This window comes from Hemibagrus wyckioides, linkage group LG27 (assembly GCF_019097595.1).
Source record: "Hemibagrus wyckioides isolate EC202008001 linkage group LG27, SWU_Hwy_1.0, whole genome shotgun sequence".
Taxonomy (NCBI): domain Eukaryota; kingdom Metazoa; phylum Chordata; class Actinopteri; order Siluriformes; family Bagridae; genus Hemibagrus; species Hemibagrus wyckioides.
This window is the reverse complement of record NC_080736.1, coordinates 10,698,388-10,725,218: the sequence shown is the minus strand read 5'-3', so window position 1 is coordinate 10,725,218 and position 26,831 is coordinate 10,698,388. Positions and strand designations below refer to the sequence as shown.

Here is a 26,831-nt window from a genome sequence, read left to right as displayed (position 1 = left end):
GTGGTGGTGGCCCCTGACAGCAACTCAAAAAGCTTAACTTAATTACAGCCAATAAAATCTACAAAGTGGTTTGGAAATTCCTGGTGAAAATGCAGAAAAAATCTAATATTTTATTGATGATTCAAAGTTCTGAGAAAGGAACCAAAGCTTTACTGGCTCAGTGTTTTAACAGTGCCAACAGAATTTCATTTGGGCAGCTATAAACTCTGCATAAACAGTCTAAAAAGCTGTCAGATGTAGAACATTGTTGTAATCGTCTGTTCTGGACAAATCCTAAACTGGTGAGTTCTTGAGAAGATGGCGGCTTCTGGACTTGTTTAGAGAACTAGGTTACTAGTAACTAGCACTGGATTGATCTTGATGGAAAGAGGTGAGGAATCTGAGGAAACCCACGTCAGAAACATGGAGGATTTGGAGTTTGTGGTTGCTAAAAATCTGTCTGGAGCGCTTTAGTGGATGAGTCTGGAAAAGGTTTCAGTTGTATAGAAATCATCGTGTCTGGACCTGGGCCATAAGAAACAGGAACCAAATGACTTGAATGATGGTGTGTGACATCACATTTGATGAAAACCCTGAAGAGGCTGATGTTGGTTCATTTATAATTACACTGGTATTGGCCATGGTATTGGTTATTGGTGTTTCTTGTGCATTCAGTACGGTACAACCTGTGCTGTTTACGAAACTCTGGTTAATCAAGATCACTGCATTCGGTGTATTCAGAATGTTAGACAATTTGACTGGTAAAGCGTTTCTGCAGCTTCAGCACTGCCTTTGTGTGTGTGTGTGTGTGTGTGACATTGCTGTAAGCACCACAGGCATTACAAGCACCAGGAACATTATTGGCTCCCTTTCTGTTTACCCTGGACACCTCAGACTTTAGGTACAACACTGAGTCATCTCATCTGCACAATTTCTCTGATGACACAGCAGTATTGGGATGGAGCAGGAGGATGAACACACAGCCCTGGTGAAGTGTATGGTGTATTTCAGGAAGAGCACACCCCTTCAGTCTCCTGTGGTGAAGACTTTTGAGAAGCATTTGGATCAGATCTGAGTAGACTATTAAGACTGCCTTAACTTTTTGAGGAGGCTCAGGTCATTCTGTAAGCTCAAGGCTGTATTAGATGATAGCTCTCTTGGTCTGCATAACCGTCATGGCTAAAAAATGGAGTTGCTTCAGTATCAGACTGAGACAAATGGAGATACATGATAGCTGTATTATTCACAGAAGTGGCTTTATTTACTTAATCATAGGACATTTCTTGTATCCTCACCAGGTTCTCCAGTTTATCTCATCTGTAATTACATACATGTACATTTCACTTGTCTCAAGCTATTTTTGTTCAATTACTCACTGTAATTCTTTGCAAATGTTTGTTTGCTCCTGTGCTCTACAGTTTCTATATCATAGCAAATTTTTCATTCCATTTCTCTTTTTTTTTCTTCTGTTGTTTCAGGGCACATTTCCCTCTGGGCTCGACTCTGTGAGAGGCACCAGGCACCACGGTCTGGTAGAGAGAGCGGTCCAAAGAGACCGCAACCGCATCAATTCACCACACCGCAGACCTATCGACAAGCATGGACGGCAGATATCCTTTACATACAATCCAGCCTAGTGTATTAAATACTACATAAAATAAAAGAAATGAAATTTTTTTTTTTTAAATCTATTTTTGAAGCTTACTGGAGGGTGAGTCCAGATTTCAGAGCAGAATTTACATGCACATTTGTGTGTGTGAGCAAGTAGTTGTATGCATGAGTGCACGCTGACCTTTGCTCATGTGGGCAGTTGTTTTTAAAAGCCGTAGGGTCAATGCAGGTCTTGACTGTATCTTACTGTTTAGCCCTCATACCAGTGTGGCGATGTTGCTGTGGGTGAGTAGTAGCCGTGTGTGTGTGTTTCATGTCGCTGTAATGTGTTGAAGGCTTTTTGCATATGTGGGATTTGGGGTTAGTCCACAGCAACAGACGGACTTCTGCTCTGACCATCTTACGCTGCTTTATGAATAAATTAGCGATTGTTCTGGCTTCATTATTTAGTCTTTTAGAGCTAAAAAGCCACTCAATTGGTTAAAGGTTTGTTATATTTTTATTATGCTGTACCACCTCTTGTTAACAGTGGTCCAAAATTGACTTTTGCAATATAGATTTCGTTCATTTTCCAAATTACTTTAACAAAAAAAGGGTCAATCTGGCTAAAGTAAGACAGGGAAATTAACATTTCCATCATCTGAGTGCTGATGAGAGTACAGGAGGGTGGGATATTTAACAGGTATGAGGTCAGGGAACACTTGCAGACAGCGACAGTCACAAAAACTCTGTTGTCTAATGTCCTCACGGTCAATATATTCCCTGTTAATCTGCTTCTGTTCAAACAGTGTCTGTGGGCTGAGGAGAAAAGCACAAAAAAAACCCTGCATTTCTGAAACCACTTTCTGATCATCATGATTCGCTTTATTTGTTAGTGTCCAGTTTAATCAGAAATCAGTCTTTTTCCTCTTTCTGATAAAAAGTAATTTTGTTAATTGCTAAGTAAAATCAAACTGATTTTTATTTCACATTTATGAACTCAAAATATTCTTATTTTACCTTGACCGTACACAATATTTTGATTGATGGAAGGGGGCGTGGCTTCCGGGTGTTTTCAGAGTTCAAAACACTAATGCAAATCATGCCAACTAGGTCATCTCCTGGTTTAGTAGGGAGAGTAAGACCGCTCTTTTGGCATGTTTCTAAGTGATCGCTCGTATCAGTGTACACCGAAGACTTCTAATGCAAAATGTGTTTTCAGGCTTGGTAACGTAACCGGAGAAAAATATCACCGGATAACAGGGCAGTGTAATATTGTGCAGGGACAATTAAATTTCTAGCACGCATACCTAATACGAAATAGACTAATTCACTGAAATATGAGCAGTGAATCCCTACTATTTATTATTTATTTAAAATATGGTAATAGTTGTAGGTTGGCCTTAGACGTGAATCGAGGACTGTGCTGTGTACCTGTATTTTGTGCTGGGCATTTCATTGTCAGAAGTTAGTGTATATGTACACTGATCAGGCATAACATTATGAGCACTGAGAGGTGAAGTGAATAACACTGATATATTAGGCAGCAAGTGAACATTTCAAAAGTTGATGTGTTAGAAGCAGGAAAAATGGACAAGTGTAAGGATTTGAGTGAATTTGACAAGGGCTGAATTGTGATGGCTTTATAACTGAATCGGAGCATCTCCAAAACTGCAGCTCTTGTGGGGTGTTCCCGGTCGGCAGTGGTCAGTATCTGTCAAAAGTGGTCCAAGGAAGGAACAGTGGTGAACCAACAACAGAGCCATGGGTGGCCAAGGCTCACTGATGCATGTGAGGAGCGAAGTCTGGCCCGTGTGATCCGATCCAACAGACAAGCTACTGTTGCTCAAATTGCTGAAGAAGTTAATGCTGGTTCTGATAGAAAGGTGTCAGAATACACAGTGCATGATGGGTCAGGGCTGTTCTGGCAGGAAAAGGGGGACCAACACGATATCAGGCATGTGGTCAAAATGTTATATAGACAAGTTGTGCTAGACTTTTCAACACAAACATTCGTCTTTACCCAAAAGTAGCTAGTGATAAATAGTAATAGGGATGTGAATTTGGGGAAAAATGAATACTCAGTTGTTTAAATATTAAAAATTTTCTGAGAGAAAAAAATGAGAGCGAGGGTATTCTGTAACATAAGGATTTTAGCTATCATTGAGGTGATCTCATGCTCTGAGCAGCTGTTGACTTTATTCTTTGAGGAGTATGAAGCTTTTGTGTTTGGACCCAGTCATTGTACGGATTGCAGGACCTGTTTTTTTTTTTTTTTTTTCTTTCTTTCTTTCTTTCTTTCTTTCTTTCTTTCTTTCTTTCTTTCTTTCTTACTCCTGCTACTTTTATGAAGCTATTATATTCTCAGGGATCCAACTGATCTGTACCAATGTATGATTTCCACTTGATTTATTACTTTATTTTAGGGTAAGTGCTCTAGTTTTGTCTCCATTACTTTAACTGATAACATCGGTTCTATTTTTAGGCGTTATTTTAGTTTTAGTGGTATTGTGAGGCGAGTTTTCTGTTCAGAACAAGAGATCTGTCAAGCAAAAGTGACAAATTACAAAATGAGTGCATAATGTGGGCAAATTACGATAATTATCGCTCTTTAATGGAGCTCTACACCTCAAATCTTTTGGGATAAATTATTTAATTCCGTTTTTCCACTAACATTTTAATTTTGTAAGAGGGTAGAGGATTTGCTTCTCAAGAGCAAATTCGCCAGATGCCTCATACAGTGTTGGCTCCGTTTTCCTAGAAATCATTTCAACTCCTTCTGCCAAGTTGAAGCAAGCTGCGTTACGCTCCACCCACCCATCATAACGAGCACTGGCCAGACCGGTGAAAACGACGGATAGGGTGCCTTGTTTGTCTTGGAAATGGCGCTGCACATTGTTTTAGATGAACCCGAATGACTCAAGTTTATTTGGTTTATTTTCAAAGAAAGGGGGAATTTTAGTGGTCAGGTTTTGTTTGCTGGTGGTCATTCATGTGGTGTCATGCTCCAGGTCAGTAGCCGAATATGTCGGCGCCGTGGTACTGCACTGCGGAATGGAGTCTTCTCAGTGCAGAAATGATGACTCGGCTTTTCGGGCTTCAGCAGATGTTTAACAGAACATGCCAGACTCGCTCCTGCTCTGTTTCTCTTTTCTGCCTCTTCTCTGACAGGAGATTTGGCACAAACAGTCGTGACGAGTCAGTATTGTGAACACTGCTCTAAGCATCAGCTGAAGAACCCGTGTTTACTTAAGATGTACTTCATAATCTTTCTAGGCTTTCTACACTCCTTAGTTTGTCATCGTTTTGTTTCCTTAAAACTGAAACCACATCTGTAAGTCATTTCCATCCCATGATCCTATTTGCGCTGTTTTTCTTACTTATCTGTAGACACACATGGAGTCTAGACTCCGAGTCGTTTAAACGTTGACCTGTATTTGTGTAGAGAGGGACACTTTTCCTTGACTAAAGCACGCAGAGAGTTCTCCTTATGGAACCGTGTACCTGTCGCCTCCCCCAGACAACAGCTGGAGAAGGTGAGTCTTATGTGCCCTACCTCTCGATGCTACACACACACACAAAAAAACACCACCCAAAAGCCGTCATACGTTGAGGTGTGGTTTAGAATGTCATGCACTCAAGTGGAATGTGAGTGTGTTCTACTGTCTAGCTAATAGCTCATATATAATAGCGAATGAGCTTTTTGTTTCATTTCACCTGAAGGAAAACCTGCTCCACAGTCGACCGTTTCTGTTTTGGTGACTGAACAAACGAAGAAATGGCACACTTTGCTAGTGGCCTCACTCATGTCCATGACTGTGGTGCGAACACACACAAAAACACATGCCTGAGCATAGCACTAGCTGTGTTTCATCCATCAAGATTAAAATGTAATAAAATAAACAATAACAGATCTGCCTTGCCCATGTCTTCCAAAACCACTCCTCCTTCCCTATCTCAATAAATTGTTATCAGTGGAGGGTGTTTTTTTTTTTTTTCCCCTTCTTCTCGTGTTTACTAGTTAGTGAATTGCAGCCTGTAATAAACGTCCTAAAGCAGCTCCTCCTCTCTGTACAGTCATGTTTTGCATGTTGGTCTGGCCTTTAGCCAACATGGCTTCCTCCCAATAGCAGTTCCACCGTGACCTGCCTGACACACTGTACTCAGAGTGTAAAACTGAATGAGTCCACGCCCTCTGTCACTGTTTACACCTGAAGACAGTATTGGCCAGAGCTGCTTTAGCCTGACCTTCTGTTCCCCGAATGCTGTGACAGCCATATGCTACACAACATGTACGTGATTACCTGAGGACCTGCTGAGGACCTTTTTTTTTTTTTTTTTTTTTAGGCTGTTATTTATTTATTTATTTGTTCAAACCAATAACCCTTTCTTTCACATTGTACAGTATAAACCTGTGCAAAAATAATAAGAATTGATTAAAAAAATACAAAATCCATTTTTTACATAGTGTTTATTAAAAATATGTGCTAATGGGACATGCTGTTATAGAAAAATAATCATGTTCCGATCCTAAGTGACTTGACAATAGTTACATAAATTTTTGTTTATTAAATAAAATAACGAACAAAATTGCGTATTGTTTATTGGCAGTAAATAGCTGCACTGAATGTTGTGGATCATCATCCAAACAGGATAGTTTCGTTAATACTTAATTTTTTTTTTTTTTTTTTTTTTTTTTTTTTTTTTTTTACAAATGCTAGCAATTTCTCTCCCTGTTGAATTTAAAAAAAAAAAAACCAATGAAATACATCTTCTTACAGAGAAAGCTTCTTGGAAAGGACCGACACTGAAGACTAAATACTAACTAAACATCTTATAGAAAACATCACCATGTCAGTTATTAGATATTATTCACTGTTGCATAATTCAGTTTGGAATTTTATTTAAATTATTTCCACTGGCGTAATATGAATTGAATTAAAAGAAGAAGCCACAATTACAATATGTAGCTTTTTTTAATTTCCTTTCATTTCGAGAAGCTTGGAATATGAAGGTTCATCTCAGACTATGAGGCAGCAGCGTGACACGGCAGACAGAGACGGGTTTGCTGAGATTATCTGATATTTTCTCTGATGCTGAAATCAACTGAATATGTAATCACTGGCCAACTTCGAGTCTATGATTATACATGCAGTGAGCACATTATTCCTTATGGTCTTGCTTCAAAAGATGCACACACGGTTTTATGATAAATAATGTAACACAAGATTTATTCAGAATGCCACAACAATTTTATTTTATATCTGATAATCTCTCTCTCTCTCTCTCTCTCTCTATTTATTTATATATATATATAAATCATAAATCATTAAAGTTGAATGTGTTTTAATTCTGTCCAATTAATGTTTCATGTTTTCAGATGTGCAGCGTTTTTATTTATTCATTTTGTTGAACTGTTTTTCATGAGCTCCTGGTGAAGTTCCAGCACTAACTAAGCCCTGCTCTCTGATCTAACCATGTCTTTCTTCTTCAAGGATCAGTGTGTAGCTATTCCTCCAGTGTGTGTGCTCCCCCAGAGCGAACAGCACTAACTAAATCTGCCAGATCTGCCCTCCGCCAAGCTTTTGCCGTCTGCTGCCTCCCATAACAGATTGTGCTCTCACTGTGTTAGAAGTTCACTTCCTTTCTGCCCAGGACCTTCAGGATTGGACCAGAACTAGCATGGCCTGTGTGCTTGATTTAAAAAAAAAAAAAAAAAAAAAGGCTTGGCTTAATGTATGAACAATAGCAGCACTGTGGGATTGTGGTGCATTTCCTTGCTTTCTCCGTTTGATGTATCTAATTGAAAGGTGGGCGTCGTCTTTGGCAGTGTGAAGCGTGATGTCACCTCGATGTGGCCAGGAGAGATATTTTCTCTGTCTGTGTTGACAAATGTCGGATGAGTCTGTAGGTGATTTCACCCCCAAATGCTTTTATTGTTTCTTGTCACAACGCCTCGTTTAGAAGGTTTGCTATCGGTAAAGCCCGGCTTGTCTAGGATGGCTATATTTATTGGTACTTATTTTACATGGCAGTTGCTTTGCTGGGATTGTTTATGAAGACATGGCTGTTAAAGCTATGAAAACGCTCTCTCAGGGAGGGAGGGGGCGACAGGCTTATTTTTCAGTGTGAGCTATGATTCACGTCTTTTTACCAATCTTTGCCTGACTATATAGCAGAGGGTTATAGAAAGGGTAAATGAGGGCAAAAAGTTAAGCAGTTATTTATTTTGGGCCGCATTAGGCTTCATGAACTGGAGATTGCTTCAGCTAGCCAAGATATTTTGAGCTGTGGTTAGCTTCTTGGTCAACAGTAGACTCCAGTGTTTCTCCTGCTTGGTTAGCAGAAGCTGAGACTACAGATTTTTCAGCTACCTGAGTTAAGTGAGGAGAGCTCACTGGGCTGGAAGGTAAGTTGCCATCAGTAGGAGTATGCCAAAAAGTCTGTAATTATCTCTCTTTTTGTATAAGAAGCCCTTAAGTTGACTGGGAGTATTAGCATAACGTATCCACAAGCTAAGACCAGCAGAGATAGAGAATCCTTTCCAGTTGGGAAGCAGATGCTAATGTACGAGCTCTTGGGAAAAGAAGAGCAGGATATGTTTACAGCTCTTTCCACATCTGTGAAGCATTACTTCAGGACATGTTGGAGGCAAGACACACTTGTTTTAACCCCCTCTGTCCCGATCAGCATTTACCATCCCATCTACACACCAGGATCAAGCTGTTCCTGTCATGCCCATGAGTGTGGGTGGCTCTTTTGTTGTATTGTTGTATGTTTGTACTTGGTTAATGTAGAGGGTTCTTCATTTCTCTTCTGAGATCAAAGTGTGGTTTGCTGCGGCTTTTCAGTTGTTCAGCATCAAACAGCGAAGTAGGTCACTGTATGAAACACTCGAGCAGCACAGAGCTTAAACATTTGTTGACCAATGATTTCATAGTCCATTTGTCATTAACATATTTCAGATGCTGTTTTGTTTTTTGTTTTTTTTGCCAGACATCTTTCTCACGTTGTAATAAATGGCGCATGAACTTTCCAAGTCTGGTTTGATAAGAATATTTATGGAGTGTAAAAAATTGGAAGTGTTTCAATGCAACCAAAAAATGCCCATTTCTGTCAACTGTTTGTTCAGTGATGTCAGTTTTCATTTGTAGATGAGGACCGAGCTGTCCTGAGGGAAACTCGGTCCCTCTGAAGTGTGGGTCAAATGGATTTGGCCTGGTTCTGAGGACTGGGCAGGGTCTATACGGTGTCCCAATGGAACCCAGCTGGACTAGGTCAAATCTCAGGGTCAGGGCTGCTCTCCAGGTCCCACGCTCCCTCCACCCTCTCGCTGTTTTGTCAGTCAAGCCTCTCGTGGGACGTCACCCTCGAAACAACCCATCTCAGAGACATGTAGTAGAAGTGTGGTCCAACAGCAATATGCACTCATTCAACAATCTGTCTAGTGCCTTGGTGGCTCGAATGTTTTCATGCTAGCTATCAGGCATCTGCCTTTAACATTAGGTCTTGCATGACACAAAAAAACCACACACACACAAGTGGCCCACAGCGAATATAAATCACTCTCTACTGGGTCAGAATTTTTTAAGTGGTCAGTCAGTATTGGTATTTGTCTGGTTATCCATGCATTCTTCATGTTTGCATGGTTAATCTTTGTGTCTATTTTGAATGTGCACCCCATGATATCTGCAAAGATGGGAAATGAGGTCTCAGTGCTCCATATGTCCCCTCCTGCTAAGTCCTAATACATTTCAGAGGGTGGTGGTAAATGAGAAACAATGCTGGTGTCCAGTCTATGATGCAGCATGTTGATAGCCTTAGCTGTGCTGATCCTTTTCCGTGTGTCACGTATCATATGTATAGCCGTTTTCTGCAGCTGAAGACCTTTACAGATTAACATTAATCATGTTAGAATGCAACACGTTGTTGGCTATGTACAAATCACAGCTGTTGCTTTGGCATCTGCCTTAACATGCAGCATCTGGTGTAGAAACTATGGCTTGCTTGCTTGCTCGATTTTGCTTTGTGCTTAGTGATTTTGATTTGTAGTGGTCTTCTGTACAGTATATTGGCACGTTAGAGGTATTACTGTAGTGTGAAGCTCTGTTTTACAGCTCCAGCTCAGGCATTTGTCTTTTGGTTTTTTAAAGACTTTATTCATCCCATTAAATGCTGTGGATATTGCAGCACTTCTGTTTGTTCTCTTATTTGTTCCCAGACGTGGCTGTCCCTGTAGTAGCATTGAGGCAGTAAATCAGCAAAGTGCCTTGGATGAGTTAACACTGGGGACTAAGCTGTGATTTGTGCGGCTCTGTTTGTGTGTGCCCGCAGGCCCGCCGAGGCTCCTGTTGATTGCTGAGTGCCACATTAGGCTGCCACTCTTTCCTTTCTCCACAGCCTCTCTCTCCGGCCTTCTGTCTGTCCTGTGGCTTGTTTCCCTCTACTAACCCCCTGAGCCATGAGCTCCAGGTCCTGTGTGTGTGGTGGTCAGTAACGCATGATTGTTTCCATTTCCAAAGGGAACAGCAGCCATGGACCGAAGAGAAACGGCCTGGGTTTAGATTAATATCACAGCTCAACAGGTGACCTTTGACCTTCAAACTCCTTTTTCACAGATCAGCTCCTCTGGATTCCTCTCTCATATTTTCTGTTTCTCACTTACTGTTCCTCACACATACTCCTCTTATTTGATTGCCTTTTAATGTACTTCATGATTCATGTCTCTCCTCACAAGGTCACGGTGTTTGCAACCAAATCATTAACTATGGTCTCTATACTCTTTTCTGCTTTAATCATATTTGGCTCTCTCAAGAATAACAAATAAATATGGCAGACAAACTAACCCGATATTAGGGATTCCTAATTTCTACTAATCTGTAATTTCTTTTAAATACACTGGACCTGAATCTTTTTTTTTTTTTTTACTGGAAATTAAAGCATGAAGTATATGTGCTGATGAATTTAAGCTTTCAGCTCCTTTGTTTCTTTTTGTATTTAATTTGTAATGAAGCATTTATAAAGCTCTGAGATAATTAACAGTTCATGTTTGGCATGAAGTAAAGATATTTTTTATCCTCGTTAAATTCGACGTGATTGCTAATAGATCAGTTCAGAGGAAGAAATCATTGTAAGATCATTTTGCAAAATGTAGCGTCTTATTAATCAACACCATATTATTTTGCGGTATGTTGTTAATGTTTGTGCATTAGTTCTAAAGTAAGAAAATGATTTGGGATTTGAGTCCAGTCTATGTGTGACATACCAAAACAAACTTTTGTAGCTTGTAGCCATACCTTCCTTTCTGTCCCAGTGCACAGACCCTTAAAGGGTTAGCTCCCTGTCAGAGAAAAATGCTTTGCATTCACCTTTCATGTGTAATGATTAATGCTCAAGCTCAATATTGAGTGTGTGCTTGGCAAAGAGAGAGCCAGAAAAGCAGCAGAGCATTCTGAAGAGCCCTTGAGAGAAATCTCATGTGTAACTGGTTAAAGAGGGCAGTGAGGAGAAGGGAGGGGTAATTGTGTGTCTTACTGGCATATGTAGGCTCTCAGGTCTGAGACTCACTTAAGCCTATTACTCTATATGCTTCTAGACCCAGCATGGCATTAACCAAGACCCTTTTATTTCCACCTTTCCTCCACTCTTCTCTCCTCCTCCCCACAGAACCAACTCCGATTCAGCTCTGCATACGAGTGCGATGAACCCGCAGGATCCATTGAGCGGGAACCAGCAGGCTGGCAGAGGGCCGCCCCAGCGCAACGGTGAGCACCTCTTGCTTCAACTTTCACCGCGTAATTGTAATCCGTCCTTTATATATGTCTGTTCAATAACCCAAAAGCACTTAAAATGAGCGAAAACACTGCACATAGCACAAAACAAAGCAGCGTTTGTGTGGGTGGCATGCAGGCTGGGATAGGGTGCTCTGTGTGTAGGCGATAAGCATTAATATAACCTTTCTGAATTATTATGAACACGTGTCCTAATGAAAGACGTGCTGGGATTTTTTTTCAGGAAGATGGTAGACTGTCATTCATTCATTGTATGGAATGGAAGCTGCGCAGTACAGGAATCCTTTACACACATGTATATACATACATACGTGTGTATGAGTGTGTCAAGCTGATTCTGGTTATTTGGATGTTTGTTTAGTAAGCAAAGGTTTACTTATTAACAGAAAAGACAGTTTGTGTAGGTTATGCACTGTAGCACGGATATCCCCGATGTTTGCCATCCATGCAAACATGGCCCTTTGGGAAGTGCTTTGTTTCTGTGTTCAGCCTGTTTATTTTGTTTCAAAAGGACAGTACTCCTGGGGATCATATGCACTGCACGTTTTTGTTTTCTCCGCTCTTACACACCGGATTCAACTCATTGGGTAATTATCAAGCCTTTTATGTGCTTTAATTAGATGTCGTAGCAAAAAAATAAAAACAAACCAGAAAAAAAATCATGCAGTGCATAAGGTCCTCAGCACCAGGATTGGAACTGTGTTGCATTAGACACAATTAGAGTCTATATAAGTAAATAAGTCTGGCTCAAACAGCTAAGCTTGTGATTTTATTCACTAGAGTCAGTAAACACTCATAGGGAATATTATTTTTAGATTCACTATACAGGTATGATATTAAATAAAAAATGGTAAAGAAATAAAAAGGTTTTCTGAATGCTGCAATCTGATTGGCTCTCTGCAGTTCTGTGAATTTTCACCTCAACGTTTAAAAATACTTGAACACTGTGAGACAATTGGCTTTTCTGAGCAATTAATTGAATGCAGTCTTGATTCAGTGGCTAGGACCACCAGGCTGTGTTTCTACCAGAGCTGCAAAGGTATTTCTGTGTGCTCTTTTCCTTTGCTGAGTACCATTAGGAAAGTTCTGACCTGTTGTTCATGACGATGACCTTACATGTGTAGCCTATAAGAGCTCGCTGCTATGTCGTGTCCATTCTCGTGAACCCAAGTGACCCAGGGGTCCTCCACTTAGATGTAGCTCCATGGTTACATATATATGTAACACACACACACACATATATAGATATAGATATATAGATATATAGATATATAGATATATATAGATATAGATATAGATATATATATATACACACTTAGGGCAATATGCACAGCCCGCAGGGCAATGTGCACTCTATCAGCGGTTCACCACTGCATTTGGCAACACTCCTCAACTCGGCAAATTGCATATACCGGGACCTTGGTTTTGCATGGAGGTTGATGTTACAACTTAGAAGAAAAATGCGCTCCCAGTTTTAAACAATCAACTTGTGTTCAGATATTGCTTCTATATATTCCTTCATTTTACACCCAGGAAGACATACTTCTGGCCCACTCATATGGACCTGCACACTTTCTGACCATACATAAATTCCATTTGCAAACCCATGCATAGATGGTACAATCAAACTCACAAGAGCGTTTGTGACACCTTGTAAACATGTCTGTATGTTGGAGACGATCCAGAGGGCCAGGGCCTATCCAGACAGAATGGGGCAAAAAGCTCTGCTTGTGTAGTCTGCAGTGTCCTCCATAACCGTGACAGTAGTGGAAAAAACATACAGAACTATTCATGCGCCAAGGTATCGGGGCCCAAAGCCTCTCTGTCATGCCCACGACCCCCATTAGACAGTGAAATGTCTGCCTGTTCAGAAGCAGATAGACTTCCGTAGGTGTTTTAAATGAGCTGAACCACCTCCTTGTGAATTTGCTATTGCCTGGGCATGGGTTTACTGTGAGACAGCACATCTGCTGTCTTATTGCAAAAGCCTGGCAGGTAGGCAGTTCATAGAGGCAGAAGGTATGCATCTACCCACTTCCAGAGCTTGTTCTCCTAAGCTCCTTGTGTTTCCCCAATGTGATAAAGAATGAGGATGTACTTGGTCGTTTTTACTGTTGGTCAAATTGCCTTTTTTTCCAGTATGTTGGACATGTGCCTAGGCCATGTTTAACGACAAAAACTGTTGCCTTTTCTTTCATTGTACTCATTAGTGTTGTTTCGGCGTTCTCTTTAGTTGTTTCTCGTACATGCCTGGTGATGGCTGCAGAGTTACCGTGGTAACTGTCCCCCAGTGACGATTAGAAGAAAGAAAACAGCAGTGTTAATTTGCTCGTTTATATTGTGGTGATCAACATGAACAAAAAATGTTAGGTATGGTAATATACTACACACCATTTATAGAGGAAACTAATATAGCAAGTAGAAATTAATATACTAGGTAGATATTATTGCTTGGCCATATATAATGGTATTTTTCTTAACTTCCTAACAATTTGATATTATTATTGTTGTTGTTATTATTATTGTATACCACTTATAAAATAAAAGAAAAAGCAAAGGGGGACAAAAGATAATGGTCTCGATCCCAACCACCATCACACCACCCTCAACAAAAACATGCACAGTTACTTGAATAACAACTCCGGTTTAAGGCCATGACTTTTTATATTTTAATATTAACCAGCATGTGGATTAGTCTTTTAAATACTCACTCAAAGTAACCGTATCACTCCAAAAAAATCTGTATCAGTTCACAGAAAGAAATCACCTTGTTTCAATTCCACCGTGTCAGTGTGTGTGCTGTTCCACAGGAAAGCAATGCACAGTGAAACACATTTTCTGGTTGCATGGTAGCAGTGTGACTGCTTTTGCCACATTAATGGCACATGAATACAGTAAATCCATCATCGCTAGCCATTTTCTTTAGTCTGATTTATTTTATGGTGACATTGTTGTATTGTATGAGATGCCTACTATAAACAAGGAAGTGTATTTCTTTGTGTCATGGACTCTGTGTTTCTGTTTTTCATTTACTGACAGTTAAAAAAAAAAAAAAACAAGTTGGGATGATTTGTAAACCTCAGCAGATTGGCTGCCCTGTGCCAGTCGCCTTAGGTAAAACTCTAGCTCAGTGGATACGGTTCTGTTCTAATAAAAGCAATGATTGCCAGAAAGCCAATGTTGTGCCCTTGATTAAGACATTTAACTCTCTCTGTTGTGTGATTGGATTAGAAAATTTGCTTCGGCCCAAAACCTTTGCCAAGCGAATAAATGCAAATGCGGTGTAATAAGCGTTTTGAGCTAGAAACACATTCCGCATTGACCACGCACGGCTCCCTGTGTGGCTCACAGGCAGAGAGTTTATGTAGCTCGGGCACCGTGTGAATGTAGTTTAGTCAACATGTTTAAGCAGGATGTTTGGTGAAGTATCCAGGGCAGATATGAGACCTAAAACAGCCTCCAGCTTGTCTTTTGCTTTTGAGGAGTGCTGGCTGATGAGAGCAGTATACTTAAAGCACTGACTGACAGTTGGGATTAAATACATTTTTGGCGCCGAGTCTCCAACCCTCCAACCTCAGCAGTGCAGACGCAGTGCTGGATAGCGTGGGGTAAAACCAACCAATTTTTTATTTTTTTTCCCCCAAGACGTGTAGAAACCAGCTCTTTCAACCAGTCTAACATGAGAGTTGTACTAAAGGTGTATTGAAAAAGCAGGAGCTCCCCCATAGAAACAGGATGAAGCTATTCTATTTATACAAGCACCTCTAGAGTAATATTCATTATGTTCTCTAGTTTCACCACGTGAAGTTAAGCAGTTGGGTATCCTGTAAATATAACTAGTGTTTGCTTAGGGCTTAGGCATGGGACATAGGTTTGTATAGTTGATCTTGGGTGAGCCTTTGATCCAGAATATTTGTAGAGTCAAGGCATTGTTGTACATTTTGTTGCTAGTCAGGACCACATATGTATTGCAAAGTGAAAAATTGTATAAATCAGAAAAAAACAGATACTTGTACTAGCTGAGCATTCTAGTTATTAGTACAGTGCACTTGAGGAGGGGGGAAAAAAAATCAGGTGCATTTTTTTTTTTCTTTTCCTCATTATGTTTGTTGATCCGGGTTCTGAGATGATCTGCCCTGCTGGAGCTGTTGAGCAGAGCAGAGTCCTGGCTCGAGGCCCGAGGTGATCCTGCACTCAGCCAGCATTGGCCCAGTTGCACCCAGGGGAAGGAGAAAGAAGGCCTGTTCTTGAAAGGATCTCTCTGCTGCATGCTAAACAATGCCTCTCCTTTGATTCTCACAGTGCCTGTAGTCACTGAGACTGCCTGCCCCTCCTCTTCTTAGAGCAGCTCCTCTTATAATTGTCTTGAAGAGACACATCATTGTAACTCATTCTCCAAAATCCGGGCTTCAGAAGAAGGCCTTAGCATGAGCCTGAACTCTGTAATGGGTGGAACAAGTGTGCACTCCAAGTGACTCAGTTTGTTCGAATCAAATATTTGCACTTTGGGGAGTGATTGCCATCCCAGTGGGATTAACATCCACATATGCAGCTTTAAGCTCTAAAGCCATCTTTTACAGAAATGCAAATACGTATATTGGTTACGAGCATTTCTCTAAGATGTGTTGTTTTGGGATGCGATGAATGGAAAAAAAATGAACTGGTTCTAAACTGGTTTGAAAAAATGTGTTCTGTGCCTTTACCTCAACAGCTAGACAATTATATCATAAACCTTTGAGAATTAGTATTTGTTTACTTTTAAGACGTGTGAAAGCCTTTTATTTGTGTAATAACAGCGTATTTGTACTTGCTTTCATTCATTCATGCTGTCATCAGTGTTACATGTCTCAAAACATTTGTAGCCCTACTAGATACTTATTTTATTTTATTTTATTTATTTTACTGCATAAAGTAAGATATTACTTTGTGTTGTAAAAGATTTCTTTTGTCTTTTCTTCTTTGCTGTGTTGGTGTGGTGATGCAGCCAGTATGAATGAAGCGGAGGTGGATGGCACAGGAGATGGTAAGTGTGTAAGAGTGTGTGTGTGTGTGTGTGTGTGTGTGTGTGTGTGTGTGGGCAGAATATTGACATACAGGTAATGTTGCATCAGGTTACTGACCCTGCTTGTGGCATTCTACACAGTGCACAACCTTCACTAAACCTCTCTTGAACCCAAACCACTGCTGTATATGAATTTTTTTTTTATTTTTTTGCCTGAATTTTAAAATACCCTGTGGTTTTAGCTATCTACATAACCACGGTTTTGTTGCTTCCAGGGCTGAGGTTCAGTCTGTTCTATTCTGGTGTGATGTTTATTAGTGTCCCCTACTGGCAGGAGAGGTCAGGCACAGGGAGAATGACTTGTGACTGTTAATCGTTTTTTTTTTCCTTTAGCAAATGAAGAAATAATTACATGTCTGTTTCTAAAAATGAATCAACTAAACACTAAATAAAGGATTTTAGACAAAGATTATGACGTTTTTTTTTTATTATTTTTTCTGCACCAGACTGTTCTGTTCTTCTGCACGAATAAACATGTCTTTTCTCTTTTTTCTCCCTTGTTTTTCTGCAGTTTTCTCTTTCCCTGCTGTTCCTAATGAGGAGAGTCTTATAGGTGTGAGTAAGCCCTTGCCCAGGCAGCTGTGGGAGGCCAAAAAGGTGAGTGAGTGAATATATTCACAGTACATCATATGTTATTAACACAGAGGTGGTCTCTGCAGCATGATGCTACAGAATAAATTTCATCATTTTGTATAAAAGTGCATCTTGTACTCTTCATCCAGAGTGTTTCCAGACCTATGTCTACAGGATTAATTATTTTTAAAGAACAAAACTGCAACAAATTGATCTGGCTAGTCTTTTTATTTCAGGTTTTTTTTTTCTTTTTCTTTCTTCCACCCTGTAGAATAGCTCCTGCTTTATTCAGAGCTGCTGAGCTTTGAGACCTTAAAATTTAGTACACGAGGCAGTAGAGAGAATGAGGTTGGTTGGGGGAAAATGGAAAGATTTGTCTTTGATTTCACTGCAATTACAATTCACCTCAAAGGCTACAAAAAGGGCGTTTTTTTTTTTAATGACAAAATGCTCCTTTAATTGATACCTCATGAGTGGAGAAACAGATTTTAAGCAGAGCAGATCATTTCAATCAATTTCAGTCTTCGACATTTCATATGGATCGAATTATGCTTTCCTTGGGTTTGTGTTATGATTACAACATTATGGGGCAGGTATTTTGCTGTTTTTGCTCTAGCTTACTGAGTCCTTATTGACTTTCACAAAACAAAAGGTTTTCTTGTGTGTGTAACCGTGGCCTCACAGTGTCGCGGCACACCTCAATGCTTTAACTATAGCACTATAATACAAATCCCACTCTTGCTGGTGCGCTAATCGCGTACTAGATGGTTTTTACAGTAGCGTGCACGGATTGTTCTTTTTTTTAGAACATACATGTGTCCACTAATGAAAGGAATTGTAGAGCAAATTGGTCACATAACTCTTCTGCTTATTACAAACAGTTTGTGGGCAGCTAAAATGTGGAACTTTGTCCATCCTTGTGTTCAATAGCTGAAGTGCTGCAGTTGTTTGTTTTTTATGTATATTATACATTTTAAGTGAGCTGGTTGAATCACCTCCAAGCTAATGTTTTGTGTTCCTTTGTGACAGGTGCAGTCCCTTTCATCACGGCCCAAATCTTGTGAAGTTCCCGGTATCAAGTATGTCTGAAGAGCTTTTTCTATTCTCTTTTCAAGTCTCAAGACACGTGTTGTTGGATTCCATGCCTGATCTACATGTTTCATGTTATCTGTTTCTCTCTCTTTGCAGTATATTCCCATCTCCGGAGCAAAACGTCGGTCTATCTCACTATCAGGGCACGTTAAATACAGGCGGATCTCTACCGGACCTCAGCAACCTGCACTTCCCCTCTCCTCTCCCCACCCCGCTTGACCCTGAGGAGGGGGGCTATCCTAACCTTAGTGGAGGCAGCAGCACAGGAAACCTGCCTGCTGCCATGATGCACCTTGGAATTGGAAATTCTCCAGGTGAGGTCATTGGGTGTGCACTGGTGACAAAATTGTAATCGCTGATTACATGGCAAACTGCCATATGAGATAGACCAAGTCGTAAATTCAAAACTGTTTGCAGCTTCTTCTTTTTTTTGTTTTGTCTGGAGACTGCAGGATATCTGTGACTGATCCTTGCACAAAATGTACATTTCCTCAGCTGAACTTGGCAGAAGTCATGCCTCACAAGTGCCTTGCCGAACACTCCGCCCTTTGTTTCATGGTTCTTTTAGACATAGTGTGATGAATAAATGCGTCTTGTTCTCAGCACAGGCACATCCGTGCCTAAGAGCAGCCAGAATCTTGCTCTCCTGCCCCCCACACCCCCTCCTGCACTCCCCCAACCCAATCCACCCACCAACTTTCCGCTATCTGATTGCTCTCATTCAGTTTAGCTCTCTCTTGAGCTTTGGACCTTCCATTCAGGCCCATGTCTGGGAACTGACTGCGCTGTCCCACTGCTCCTGCCAACATCCCCTGAACTGGATACAGGTTGGCTGAATTCCAGAATCACAGTGAACTTTGACCCCTGAATTGGCTTCCTATCAACAGCTCTTTTCTCCCTGTCCTCAGTGGTCCAGCGGCTCACAAACAATCTCTCAGTGTGTCAGTGAGAGAGGACAGATTGAGACTACAAAGATTCAGCATGATCTTAATAAACATGTTCGCTTTCAGCAAGTTTCTATCAAGGTTTCAGAGCCTTTTGAAGATTTAATGGCTTCTGGATCTGTGCTGAGCGAGAACTACACAGTTCCTGGACTTGACCTTCTAGGTAAAAAAATAAATTAAGCGGGTTAGCTGACTGAAAGAGCACAGTAACACGGTGAACATGGAGGGATTTGTTATTCAACATTTAAAAAAAAAACTTAATGTTAACTCTTAATGCACCACCTGAGTAGTTCCTGGTCTATAGAAAATAATCTAAACTAGGTGGATATTGTAAAGGGTATTGGAACTGTAGGCCAAGAACTCTTTTTTTCATTCAGGTTCCTCTAGTGTAAATGCATCTAAAGTTGTGTCCCAAATGATGTACTACACAATATTAACATTATTAACACTATGTACTCTACCTATGAATTTTAGAAGTATCGTCTTAAATAAAATGAATGCTAACTGAAATAAACTGATTTCTAACTGAAAGTAGAAGCTTCCCAGTCGGTGGCTAAAGGTGTCGAACGCACGTAAACTGATGTTCTTCTTCTTTCTTTTTTTTTTAAGGTTTGTCATCCTCTCTGAGCAACCCCTCAATCCAGGCATCACTCAACAACTCCCAGCTGCCCTCGTCTCTGAGCAATCCCTCCATCCATTCTTCTCTGCGGCTTTCTTCGCTCTCCAGCCCTCCCACAGGGGGCATGGCCACCTCGCCCAGGAGACGACCAGCTCCCATCAGCCCCCTCACCCTTTCTCCTGGCTCTGAGCAGCGCCGCAGCCTGGGGAAGCAGCTCTCACCCACCATGTCACCCTCCCTGTCTCCAATCACACAGGTATGGCACTTCCACAGTACCTCATCCGTGTGACCTTGAACTGTACTGAGCGTCGCTTTTTAGCAAGTGTAAATGGACAAGAAGATATCCGTTTATATAGAGCTTTCCAGAAATGCTGTTCGAACACAGACCTGCGAATTTATTTATTTATTTTTATTTTTTTCCAGGGGGTCCCCTTGGACACCAGTAACCTGCCAATGGAGCCTCCTCCTCCCTATCCCCTCTATCAGCAATCTCAGCAGAGTTTGCAGCAGCAGTCGACCCAGTCCCATCCAGCCAACCTCCAACAGCGCCAGCCTCAGGGACAGCAGCAGCCTGTTTCCCCTTTGCAGAATGTTGCCCTGGACTTCAACTCCAGTGCTGTGAGTTCCTTAAACTTTTTTTTTCCCTCTACAGAAGTGGGTTGAGTTACAAAATATGATTATTCATGTCTTATCTTTATTAGTATTTACTCTTACTTTTGATACAGTATTTTTGTGTTTAGAAAGTTGTATATGTATGCCTTCTGGAGAAAACCTAGACAAAAAAAATGAGAAAATAGCTTTTTGAGTACAGCTTTAGGGACAGCTATAGTGACTGGAAATCCATTCATGTTAATGATAAGCCAGAAAATGAAAGTCACTAACCGATAACACCTATTGTGTAATTTTTGTTAACTGTAAAAAATAAAATAAAATAAAAAAAAATATCCATGATACAGACAAACTGAAATCCATTTTTTTACCTTCTTAACCTAAATAATCAGCTTAATCTTAGCTGTGAATTTTAGGCACTTGTGACTAGGGCTAAGCAATATAACACTGATGAAAAAACATATCCTTATGCTAGTACAAACACGCATCAGGCATAACCTTATGACCACCTGCTTAATATCGTGGTGGTCCCTTTTTTGCTGCCAAAACAGCCCTGACCCATTGAGGCATAGACTCCACTAAATCCCTGAAGGTGTGCTGTGGTATCTGGCATCAAGATGTTAGCAGCAGATCCTTTAAGTTCTGTAAGATGCCCATAGAGGCCCCACATCACAACTTACAGGATTTAAAGAATACTTGCAGGACACTTTTCAAAGGATACTTAAGGATACTTTTGATAGATACTGACCTCTGCAGACCGGGAACACCCCATAAGAGCTGCAGTTTTGGAGATGCTCTGATCCAGTCGTCTAGCCATCACAATTTGGCCCTTATCAAACTCACACAAACCCTTACGGTCCCTGTTCGTGCATGGCTTCTAGCTCATGAATGTGATATGATTTAAGATCTCTTTGTCCTCTTTAAGCCAAACAGCATGGGTGTATTCTTCAACGATCCGTTCCTGGAGCCGCAGTACTCTGCTCGCCAGTCCAAGTGTTCATCCTACCAGGTGCAAACACGCATAGTGTACCATCAGTATTTCACATACACAATAAAATTCCATCACACATTAAAGGGTTTAGTCTTCATCGTGACAACTGTGTCTATGAATGTTCTTAGCATGTGTGGTGTATGCCGTTGTAGGTTTATTGATTTTATAAATATGTGCCAGTTCTGTTTATACTGGATAGATAACACAGATTCCACTCAAAGCAGGAGACTAGTATTAAACAAGAACAAATATTTACCTGAGATAATAATAGCAGTACAATTTGTGTTTTGATCCAACGTTTTATTTTTCAGCCTAAAGGCCTGCTTCCTTAAAGAGAACTAATTAGAATGTTAAATTTAGCCTTGCTAGAGCATTTGTAGCAAAAACACGTGTCAGATTGCGCTGCTGTGTAAAATGTATTTTGTGTGTATGCTGTTTTTCATGCAGCAGGACCAGTACAATATGCTGGAGCATGCCATGAGCTCCATGGCCGGAGGATTTGACCCCTCCTCTAACCTTTACTGCTCCCAAGCTTCGCTCATGGGCCTGACCGGTAGCCATGGCAACCTGCATGACCCCTTGCAGATGAAGGCTAACATGCTGTACTCGAACTGTGGAGGTGCAGTGCCCAATATCATACTCACAGGTAACATCTGTTACAGAAAACGCTCAGTTAAAAGAAACACTCTTGAAGCTCATAAAACACAGTCTTAAACGAATGCGGTTTTCGTCGTAAAGGGTGATGTATTATGTAACGTTGCTTTCTTTACTAACATTTTTCTGTAATATTTAACTGTATTGTTGTAAAGGTAATGTTTGGGAATTGAAAATGTTTATGTACTGACTCAATAATGCAATAAGTCTGAACAAATGCTTCAATATTGGAGAACACCACAAAGTAAAAAGACATATTTCAAGCGCTGTGCCAAAGCCTTTTTCGAAAATCTATTAAATGACGATATCACTGGCTCCCATTTTCAGACGAATCAAGTCCTAGCCTGTCTAAGGATATCAGCAGCGTGTTGTCCTCCGTGCCCGAGTGTTTCGATTCGGAAGGGGTCTTCCCCCTGGAGGACGAGCTCCGCATTGAACCTCTCAGCCTGGATGGACTGAGCATGCTCAGTGACCCCAACATGGTTCTGCCAGACCCTTCGGTGGAGGACAGCTTCCGCAGTGACAGACTCTGAGGAGCTGCATGTGTGCATGCATATTCATTCTCTCTCTCTTTTCTAACACACAAACAAACTTGCTCAAGACAGGATGCTGCATAAAATTGCACCAGCAGAACCCAATCCTGCTTTACACACACACACACACACACACACACACACACACACAAAGCAAAAACATATGGCCCTTTTCCCCTCACACGCATACACTACAGCTTCATGTACAATTACTGGTGAGATGTTCACACGTTACTGTGACTCACAGGAGCTTCGTCTCTCAGGGGCCATTCTCACTCTGTGTTCTCCATCTGCCACTTGAGACAGTGATGACTGTGATATTCACAGTGAGTACACTCAGTGAATTCTGTCTGATTGCTTCATATACCCGTTTTACACACACACACACACACAGGAAGCCTGGTCCGGGACTGAAAAAGATTTTTAATCTTTTAATCTGTGGCCAGTTCAACATCTGTTAACTCTCCAGCTGGGAATTGATGAATCCCTCCAGCACTCTGCATTTACAAATGGAGAACATGTGCATGAATGTGCATTACATCCTTAAGGGTGTAGTCTTTTTTGTTTTGTTTTTTTTTTGGGTGGGGGGTGGCGTAATTACCTTTCAGGAGTGACACCAGCAGCAGTGTGGTTGTTGTCATTTTGCTCTTTTAATCATTTCTGACTTACCTTATTACAAAGAACCTGTCGAAAAAAAAAATCAAAAGCTCTCGTAATCAGCCTGACAATCAGCACTGTCAAAAATGGATGCAGCTTTACCACACGAGACTCGTCTGACCTGCTCCACTGCATCGCAGGTCTCTAATGGCTATAACCAAAAGAATGTGCTATTTTTACATCCAGAAAGCCATGTTTGCTTCAAAGGTTCAGGCACCTTTGTTAGAAATCAGAAACGCTTTCCGATCGTATGCCAAATAGCAGCCGACCGTGGGGCCTGTCCGGCACTGTCCTGTCTGCACTGTGTGATTGTATAGAGAGAGAGAGAGAGAAAGAATACACAACAGCATGGTGCATTGTGGAACAGAAGGAGACAGCAATCTGCCTGATCGCAGCTCATATTGATGCACCACATGCGCCGTGTCTGTGCACCAGCAGGACGGGTCGAGCTATTTCCCTCCCCTCCAGACCGCATAGCACGAGCTAAGGGTTGCAGTGAATTTCTGTCCCTCATAGATATATTTGAAGAGTAAAGAGATGAGGGAATCAGGCTTTTTCTGTACAGAGCATTATTTTTTCAAATTTTTTTTTTTTTTTGCTTATATAGTTTGTATTGGAATAAAAGATGATGAAATTAATGTTAATGACAAATACATATGCCTCATAATTTCAAAAAGGGAAAACTGTTTACAAAAAAGTTTATGACCTAAAGCTTATAAGTAGGAGTTAAAATTTCTATGATTTTTTTTTTTTTTTTGGTATCATTCTGGAAGAGTATATTTCTATCTTTTATTGGTCCAGTCTGTGAATGGAAGCCCTCTTCATGCTTTTGGCTATGCAGAATTTAGTATCAGTGTAAACTCAAGGCTGGAACATCCCAGATCATGAGAAAGGAACTATTTTACCTGTATATTTAATACTATATACCAGTTCTATATATATATATTCACTTTATACATTTTATACTGACTTGTAATATCTGTTGTATGTTTTTATTTTCATTCGTCAATCTGTCAAGCTCTGAATTTAATATGTTCTCTTTATTTTTCGTGTGATTTTGTGGTGGTTTTATGAACGCTTGGCCTGCATTCCCTCTGTGGTCAGAATGTTTATTTGTGGACATGGTACACATCAAGCATTGCATTTATCGCCACCTTTTGAACATTTTGCACTGATCAACAGAAGGAACCATACGCATTTATTTTTATTTTATTTTTATTTTTTTTAAGGGACTGAATTCCTTTTTCGGCTATGGATGTCGCTGTGATTTTGCACATGATGTATGCAAAAAAAAATAAAAATAAAAGCCTTTTTGAATGTATGCACTATTTATTTGCCACACTAAAATGACCAAGGAATTTTTTTTTTAAAAGGAAATGTCGCTGTGCGTTGTAACGTTGCTCAGGAATGCATGTTCTTTGTCGCGATCACTAAATCATATCACGTATCAGCAAGCTTTTTTTTTTTTCCCCCCTAAGAAGGTTTTGGTCTTGTGAAGGGGGATTGAGAGAAACATTTATTTAAAAGACTCTTTTGTAGGATTTTTCTTGAGCAATACCATGTGTGTACCATGTCCACTTTTTTTATTTTAATCAGCGCTCTGTGGTCTGTGCACTTGAAGGGATCAGGGGAGATTTTATGTGTACAAAACCAAGCAGAAAGGAAAAAAAAAAAAAAAAAGATTTTAACGACTATCTGCAGTTGAAGATGTTGGGTTTATGATTCTTTTTCTTCTTTGATAGCATGATGCAGCTCAGAGGTCAGGGTTTCTGCTGCATCTTGTTTTGCATAGCGTACTTCTCTTTGGCTAATAACTCGGTCTCTCCGTGTCAACTTTGCATTTGTAACACTTTGTATGCAGACGCTTCTACACAGTTCAATAGTTTGTGATGGAGCTCCAGCTATAGAAGAGTTTTATTTTTTTTCCTCACACAGACGGCACTAGCAGCCTGCTTCTTCTGCTTTCTAGAGGACGTCTCGTCTTCTTCTGCCTTATTGTTGCTGACCTCGTGACCGTCCCTCTGATTGTACTGTGATGTTTCCCCCCTATTCCAAGCCCTGTGCTAAAAATGTTTATATATATATATATATATATATATATATATATATATATATATATATATATATATATATATATATATATATATATATATATATATATATATATATATATATATACTTTTTTTTTTTTTCATTATTCTGGTCTGTACTACAATTAATAGTAGTAATGTATTGTTTGTAGAGCAGCATTTTTTTCTATTTGTAGGGTTTTTTTGGTGGTGTTTTACTATTTTTCTTTTTTCTTTTTAAATTTTTTTAGTCGCCTTTTAAAATGTACAGTTCTGTTATTTAAAAAAAATATTTCTTGTTCACTAGTGTTACTATGTTTTTGTTTTTTTTGTAATATGCCATTTTAAACCTTTCTTCTTCTTTTTTTTTTTTTCAGATATTAAAATATTACTACACCATTAATGCTTTTGGTTTGTGACATATAGTGCTTAACTTTGATTTAATATAAACAATAAAACTCTTTGGCTCTCTTTATGTATTGTCAAACACCCCTTTCCTTCCCTTCTCGGTATCTTTAGGATTTTGATGCGGAATTGAAATGAACTTCAGTCTTTCTTCTTGTCTTTGTTTTTGCCAGTAGATGGAGGCAGCGAGATATATTTTCCCTGTTAGTTTGCCTCAGGAAAAAGAGAACGTAGGATCGCTGAGGAATACGCTCTGGTGAGAGGAAAAAAAAAAACATTCGTCCTCATTTCATTCTGTACGGCTTCTCACGTGATGCTTTCAGTAGAAAGATACTTGAACGTACAGAAAATCACAGCACTTTTAATGTCTTTCAGGCTTTTTGTTCTGCTGCCTGAGTGAGAAATTCCTTGCTTTCGTTAATACAGTTATTTCTCCTTTCAGGCTGGCCAAATCCATGCTGCTTTTATTAGCGTTGTTTATGAACTGAAAATATGTATAATAATTAAATCAGTCGAGGAGGAAATTCTTTTATGGTTGACGACGACGATGTTTAAATCGTTTCCGTCCTCTGCTTTGAAGCTCCAGCTGTCGTCTGCCTGTCTAGATTCCGGCTCTAGAAATTCGGTTCAGTCAGTGTACAGGGTTTCTTCTTCATCTTTTTTTTGTCCAGACTGAAAAATACTGTACGACTTGAAAGGGTGCGTGCCAGTCGTCTGAATGTGGAGAAATGCCTGAGCAGGTCTGTTATTACTCCTGTGATAGAGTCTCCTCTGATAATGGATTAAAAAAACACACTGTAATAACATGGTACACAGCCAGAGGATGGGCATGATAAGATGATAAGAGTCTGCTATTTACACTCGCCAGCTCTGGTATTCGCTTAAACTGTTAGGAGGAGGCCGAGCACATGGCTAACCTTGTTTTCTCTTTTCATAAGATATAATCTCCAGTTTCACTTAAATGCTTTGAACTCTATTACACCCTACTGTGTGTAGATTTATTAAACACTACAGCCTCAAGAGATCAGGACAAAATGATCATGACAGTGACTGAAAGATGAAGTGATGTACAGTATGTATGATTTAGCCATCTTCGAAATGCTTGTTACAACTATGCTGGCACCGAACAGTGTTTTTGTCCATTTTCTTTTTTGGACTGTGACTCGGGTGTGTTTCAGATGACGGCCATTATCTTCTGTTGTGAGTCAGCGAGGGAATTTACTGGAGGATTTGTTTCACTTCACGTCTCTCCACTGATGAAAG

At 40.2% G+C, this 26,831-nt stretch overlaps 1 protein-coding gene across 5 annotated transcripts in view; it reads left to right on the top strand.

Moving 5' to 3' along the window:
* Positions 1-22,578, top strand: part of crtc3 (CREB regulated transcription coactivator 3) — a 34,364-nt gene extending 11,786 nt beyond the window's left edge. Inside the window, exons 4-16 of one of the 5 annotated variants that reach the window (XM_058382144.1) lie at positions 1,458-1,589; positions 5,044-5,105; positions 10,092-10,154; positions 11,236-11,333; positions 16,345-16,383; positions 16,934-17,019; positions 18,025-18,074; positions 18,184-18,401; positions 19,641-19,906; positions 20,074-20,268; positions 21,185-21,268; positions 21,698-21,896; positions 22,232-22,578. In XM_058382144.1, coding sequence (XP_058238127.1) covers positions 1,458-1,589; positions 5,044-5,105; positions 10,092-10,154; positions 11,236-11,333; positions 16,345-16,383; positions 16,934-17,019; positions 18,025-18,074; positions 18,184-18,401; positions 19,641-19,906; positions 20,074-20,268; positions 21,185-21,268; positions 21,698-21,896; positions 22,232-22,437 — 1,698 coding nt within the window. In that variant the 3' untranslated portion in view covers positions 22,438-22,578. The remainder of the gene's footprint in view (positions 1-1,457; positions 1,590-5,043; positions 5,106-10,091; positions 10,155-11,235; positions 11,334-16,344; positions 16,384-16,933; positions 17,020-18,024; positions 18,075-18,183; positions 18,402-19,640; positions 19,907-20,073; positions 20,269-21,184; positions 21,269-21,697; positions 21,897-22,231) is intronic. The other 4 variants (XM_058382145.1, XM_058382147.1, XM_058382146.1 and 1 more) reach the window with 4 other exon arrangements.
* The last annotated feature ends 4,253 nt before the right edge of the window (positions 22,579-26,831 follow it).